Source organism: Colobus angolensis, unplaced genomic scaffold (assembly GCF_000951035.1).
Source record: "Colobus angolensis palliatus isolate OR3802 unplaced genomic scaffold, Cang.pa_1.0 Scaffold34, whole genome shotgun sequence".
NCBI classification, from domain to species: Eukaryota; Metazoa; Chordata; class Mammalia; order Primates; family Cercopithecidae; genus Colobus; species Colobus angolensis.
In genome coordinates, this window is record NW_012116710.1 from 6,762,002 (window position 1) to 6,768,858 (window position 6,857).

The window sequence follows — 6,857 nt, forward strand, 5'->3', positions numbered from 1 at the left end:
AATTGCTATGTGTAAGGACAAATGTTAAGCACTTTATATTTTTATTGTCATGAGCACCCACTTTATTGAGGAACACTAAAGCTCACATAGAAGAACTGTCTTCCAAGCATTGTAAACACAAGAGTTGGAATTTGAACCCAGACCTTTCCAACTCCAGGCCCACCATGCTACACAGGACTCTTTGAAGCTGGATCTAGATACTCCCATTTGGGTCTGTTCTTGTGTATTCAGGATGGGTTCTGCTTAATCAGGATGATCCCAGTCATCCAGATGTCGGTCACGAAGTTCCCACAAAGTATTCAGGGGAGAACACCTGGATGAACACTGAAGACAACCCAAGCTAAACTCTCACCCCATACTCTGACTTTTAAATACCTTCTCTGGGCGCCAGGCATGGTGGCTCACACTTGTAATCCCAGCACTTTGGGAGGTGGAGGCAGGAGGATTGCTTGAGCCCAGTTCAAGACCAGCCTGGGCAACATAGTAAGACCATGTCTCTACAAAAAAAAAAAAAAAACTTAAAAATTAACCAGGCCTGGAGGCACATGGCTGTAGTCCCAGCTACTTGGGAGACTGAGATAGGAGGATTGCTTAAGCCCAGGAGTTCAAGGCTGCAGTGAGCTATGATTGCACCACTGCACTCCAGGCTGGGTGACAGAGTGGTACCTTGTCTCAAAGAAAAAAAAATACACCCCTAATACAAACACGCTTCTATTTAGTACATCATGATCTAAGTCATATTCCATCCATTGTTAGTACAATCCTACACTCACTTTTCTCTTGAAACCCAGGACAGCAGAGGATAGAAAGAGCTTCCCTTATTCCAATAAATGTGAAACTAATTCTCACTCCAAAAAAACCAAATTCCTGAGGAACATGAGGATGCCCCTTTATACTCAACCTCCATTATTAACCTCCCCACTCCTCCTTCCCCAGATTTGGTTCAAGAACCAGCGTGCCAAATGGAAGAGGCAGCAGCGGCAGCGAATGCAGCCACGGCCATCACTAGGACCATCAAACCAGACCCTTTCAGTAAAGGAGGAGGAGTCTCCCTCAGCTATAACTACTGCAAACATTCATCCAGTAAGTCCCGGAATCTCTGATGCAAATGACCATGATCTCCATGAGCCTTCTGATATCAAGAATCCTGGAGGAGCCAGCGCCTCTGTGAGGGATTCATCCTGGGACTCTCGGGCACATGACATTGAACAGATATGTCTGGGGGCTTCAAATCCTCCTTGGGCCTCCACTGTCTGTGAAATAGATGAATTTGTAAAGATCTACGACTTGCCAGGGGAAGATGACACCAGCAGCCTAAATCAATATCTTTTTCCAGTATGCCTTGAGTATGACCAGCTCCAATCTTCAGTATAACTTCTTACACATAACTTCTAGGGGAGGTCTGTGATCTGATCCACTGAAATATATTTCCAAACATCCTTAATGAGTTGAGCCCAGTCTAAGTAGATCTGGGGCTGGGAATTTATCTTTTCCTGTTAAAAAAAAAAAAAAAAAAAACAATAAAGGAACTCCCCTACCTTTCATCATTGCCTGCATTTTCTGAACTCCATTTGAGTGCCTTCTCACCCAAATTGCAGCATTAAAGAGCTTCTTCAGAGAAGGGACGCCAGGAACACAGTGACATAGGAGGTTCCTGACTCTGATGCACTGAATAAACATCTATGCCTGGATCATTTGTCTCTGGAAGAAAGTCAGAAGTGAGTTGAGAGACTCTTACACACCAGGCAACTAAGAAAATATCAGGCCAGGCGCGGCGGCTCACGCCTGTAATCCCAGCCTTTTGGGAGGCCGAGGTGGGCAGATCACGAGGTCAGGAGCTCAAGACCATCCCGGCTAACACGGTCAAACCCCGTCTCTACTAAAAATACAAAAAATTAGCTGGGTGTGGTGGCAGGCGCCTGTAGTCCCAGCTACTCAGGAGGCTGAGGCAAGAGAATTGCTTGAACACAGGAGGCAGAGGTTGCATGAGCCAAGATTGCGCCACTGCACTCCAACCTGGGTGACAGAGCAAGACTCCATCTCAGAAAAAAAAAAAAAGAAAAGAAAAAATGTCTTATCAAACAGGCAGGAAAAGCTGAAGCACTCGGAAATACTAAACCCACTCTGGACACTGAGCCATACAATCAAGAAGGAATCCCCAGTTCCCAGCTTCTCCCCCACGAGAGAAGGGGTGAACCACACATATAGCACCCTAACTGTTGATGGTTAAGTTCCTAATGAACCTGCATCAGGGAGTTGACTAGGTAGGTAAACTACAGACTTACAAGAGCCTGAACAGAAGCTAGGTGCCACCCAAGCCTTCAGCCCAGCTCAGCCCAGCAATAAATCCAGGTCTATCAATTCCTCCTGGAAGAAGTTTGTCCACACATTGAACACCCCAACTTTTATACCTGCACTCAAAGGACTGCATCCTAAACCGCCTAGCTCTGAAAACGGAAGGGATTAAGCATATGTGAGTCTCCCTAGCTCACAGAAGAAAAAGGTGGTTTTCAGCAGGCACACAAGCACTTCAAGGCTAGCCTTTCTCCACCTCACTCCCCCAACCGGAGCAGTGCAGAGAAGGGGTCAAAATGCACAGCTCCTAGTTTCTCAAAAAGGATTTGCCAGCACACTCTTTCAGCTGCTGCTTGATAGTCATGCTTTTAACCAGCCTGTATCTGGAAGTTAACCGGACAGACAAATGCCAGACCCTTGGGAGCCTGAATGGGAGTTCAGACACTGCCCAAGCCTTTGGCCCTTGCTTGCTCCAGTGGTAAGTCTATAGACTCTCCCTGGAAGGAGTTCTTCCATGCAGTGAGCACCCAAACTTTTGCCGCTTCCACTGCATCCTAAATCACCTATCTCTGGGAACTGAAGGAATTTGACATTTGCTAGTCTCCCTAGATCACAGCAAAGAGGTGATTTTAAACTGATGCACAAGCATTTCCAGGAGACGAGAATAGTCCCAGGGGCCTGAGGCTGAACACACCCAGCTGGCCACTACCACCTCAGGTGGCATCTACTTGCATGTGTCACTTATGGGCCTGGAGACTGGCCTGCTCAGCCCATCGCAGCCATCACCAACACTAGCACCAGCTGACTGGGAGCTAGATTGTCCTGCCAATATTACTGCCATTGCCCATGCCACCCTTGCTGCCCAGTGGCCCCAGGAACTACGCACCTACCTGGCCCATGGCTGGCAATACCAGCACCCAAGCAAGCCACCTGGAAGCCTGGGAATTGGCCCACCTGAACCTGCTAAGACCTGTGCCAGCATACACCACCCTGGGGCTCAAGGACAGGCATACTTGGCCTACCACTGCCACCACTGGGCCCAAAAACCGGCCCACCTGACATCCCCTATCCCTGGAAAAGATTCACAGTCTCCACTAACGACTGCACCTTAAGCCACAGAGGAAATAACAGTACTCATGTTGCTTTCAGCCAAATAAATCATACAGAGACTATACCTGGACAAAGAATTCAAAACAGTGATATTAAAGAAGCTTGGTGAGATACAAAAGAACTCAGAAAAATAATACAAACAAATTAGAAAAACAATTTAGGATATGAATGAGAAATTTACCAAAGAGATAGACATAAAAAAGAACCACACAAATTCTGGAAATGAAGACTTCATTGAATGAAGTACAAAATGTCTTTGAAAGCTTCAATAAAAGATTAAATCAAGTAGAAAAAAGAATTTCAGAACTTGAAGTCATATCTTTTGAAATAACCCAGGAAGGCAAAAATAAAAAAGAATTTTAAAAAAAGGATAAAGGCCTTCATGACATATGATACCATAAATCAACCAAATTTTCAAATTATTGGAGTCCCAGAAGGCAAAGAGGGAGAAAAGGGTAAGAAAGTCTATTTAATAAAATAATAGGCCAGGCACGGTGGCTCATGTCTGTAATCCCAGCACTTTGGGAGGCCGAGGCAGGTGGAGCACCTGAGGTCAAGTGTTCGAGACCAGCCTGGCCAACATGGTGAAACCCGGTCTCTAGTAAAAATACAAAAATTAGCTGGATGTGGTGGCACACGCTTGTAGTTCCAACTACTTGGGAGGCTGAGGCAGGAGAATTGCTTGAAACCAGGAGGCAGAGGTTGCAGTGAGCTGAGATCACGCCACCGCACTCCAGCCTGGCAACAGAGCGAGACGCCATCTAAAAACAACAACAACAACAAAATGTGATTTATACACAATGGATTTATACACAATTTGGCCATTAAAAAAGTATTAACAAAGAATGAAATCCTATCATTTGCAACATAGATGAGCCTAAAGGACATTATGTTAAATGAAATAAACCAGACACAGAAAGACAAATACCACATGATCTCATATACATGTGGAATCCTAAAATGTGGACCTTATGCCTTACTCCTGCAAGAATGGCCATAATCAAAAAATAACAAAATCAAAGATCAAAAAGCCAAAAAATAATAGGTGTTGTGCATGTGATGAAAAGGGAACACTTTTACACTGTTGGTGGGAATGTAAACTAGTACACCCACTAGAGAAAACAGTGGAGATTCCTTAAAGGACAAAAAGTAGATTTACTATTTGATCCAGCAATCCCACTACTGGGTATTTGCTTAGAGGAAAATAAGTCATTGTACAAAAGAGATACTTGCATACACATGTTTATAGCAACACAATTCACAATTACAAAATTATAGAACCAGCCCAAATGTCCATCAATCAACAAGTGGATAAAGAAAATGTGATATATAGATAGATAGATGATAGATAGATAGATAGATAGATACATACATACATACATACATACATTATTCCATGGTATTTATATATAAATATATATAAATACATTTATATTTATGTATAATGTATTTATTATACATTAGACATAATACATTTATGTATTATACATTTACATACATACATCTCTCTCTCTGAGAGAGAGAGAGAGAGAGAGAGACATACCATGGAATACTATTCAACCTTAAAAAGAGAATGAAATAATGGCATTTACAGCAACCTGGATGAGATTGGAGACCATTATTCTAACTGAAGTAACTCAGGAATGGAAAACCAAACGTCATATTTTCTCACTCACAAGTGGGAGCTAAGCTATGAGGATGCAAAGGCATCAGAATGACACAATGGACTTTGGGGACTCGGGGGAAAGGGTGCGGGATAAAAGACTACAAATATGGTGCAGTGTATACTGCTCGGGTGATGGGTGCGCCAAAATCTCAGAAATCACCACTTAACAAATTATTCATGTAACTGAACACCACCTGTTCCCCCAAATACCTATTGAAATAAAAATAATAAAAATAAATAAGTGTGGGCGTGGTGGCTCACGCCTGTAATCTCAGCACTTTGAGAGGTCAAGGCGGGTGGATCACCTGAGGTCAGGAGTTCGAGACCAGCTTGGCCAACATGGCGAAACCCCATTTCTACTAAAAATAGCAAAAAATGAGCTGGGCATGGTCAGGCACCTGTAATCCCAGCTACCCAGAAGGCTGAGGCAAGAGAATCGCTTGAACCCAGAAGGCAGAGGTTGTAGTGAGTCAATATCGCACCATTGCACTCCAGACTGGGCAATAAGAGGGAAACTCTGTCTCAAAAAAAATAAATAAATGAATAAATAAATAATAATAAATAAAATTTGAAAAAATAAATAAATACTTTTTTTTAAAGTGGACCTCATAGAAGTAGAGAGTAGAATGTTGGTTAAAAGAATCTGGGGTTGTTGGGGGTAAAGGGGAGTTGGGAAGATGTTGGTCAAAGGATGCATAATTACATTTAGATAGAAGGAATAAGTTCAAGAGATCTATTGGACAGCATCATGACTATAATTAATGGTGATATATTGCATTCTTGAAAAATGCTAAGACAGTAGATGTTAGGTGTTCTCACCACAAAAAATAATAATAATAATAACTATGTGAGGTAACACATTTCTTTAAATTAGCTAGATTTGGCCAGGTGCGGTGGCTCACGCCTGCAATCCCAGCAATTTGGGAGGCTGAGGCGGGAGGATCACCTGAGGTTGACAGTTCAAAGACCAGCCTGACCAACATGGAGAAACCCCGTCTCTACTAAAAATACAAAATTAGCCAAGTATGGTGGCACACGCCTGTAATCCCAGCTACTAAGGAGACTGAGGCAGGAGAATCGCTTGAACTCCGGAGGCGGAGGTTGCGGTAAGCTGAGATTGTGCCATTGCACTCCAGCCTGGGCAACAAGAGCGAAACTCCATCTCAATAAATAAATAAATAAATAAATAAGCTAGATTTAACCATTCCACAATATATACATACTTCAAAACATTATATTGTGCAAAATAAAGTCATACAATTTTTTAAAAACAAATAAATTTAGAAGAAAATGGTAGGGGAAAGTGTTAGGGGCTGAGTGGTATATGGGAACTGCATACTACCTGCTCAATTTTCTGTAAGCCTCAAACTGCTCCAAAAAATAATGTCTGTTGCCAGGCACAGTGGCTCATGCCTGTAATCCCAGCACTTTGGGAGGCCAAGATGGTTTGGTCACCTGAGGTCAGAAGTTCAAACCAGCCTGGCCAACATGGTGAAATCCCATCTCTACTAAAAATACAAAATTAGCCGGGCACAGTGGCGCATGTCTGTAATCCCACCTACATGAGAGGCTGAGGCAGGAGAATCACTTGATCCTGGGAGGCAGAGGTTGCAGTGAGCCAAGATCGCGCCATTGCACTCCAGCCTGGACAACAAGAGTGAAACTCCATCTCAAAAAAATTGTAATAATAATGTCTTAATTAAAAAAAAAAAATGTCTAGCTTGGCCAGTTGCCGTGGCTTATGCCTGTAATCCCAGCATTTTGGGAGGTGGAGGCGGGTGGATCA

General features: G+C 43.1%; 1 protein-coding gene across 1 annotated transcript in view; it reads left to right on the plus strand.

The window, feature by feature from the left end:
* LEUTX (leucine twenty homeobox) overlaps positions 1–1,374 on the plus strand; it is a 1,998-nt gene extending 624 nt beyond the window's left edge. Inside the window, exon 2 of the mRNA XM_011952448.1 lies at positions 937–1,374. Coding sequence (XP_011807838.1) covers positions 937–1,374 — 438 coding nt within the window. The remainder of the gene's footprint in view (positions 1–936) is intronic.
* Positions 1,375–6,857: the final 5,483 nt, after the last annotated feature.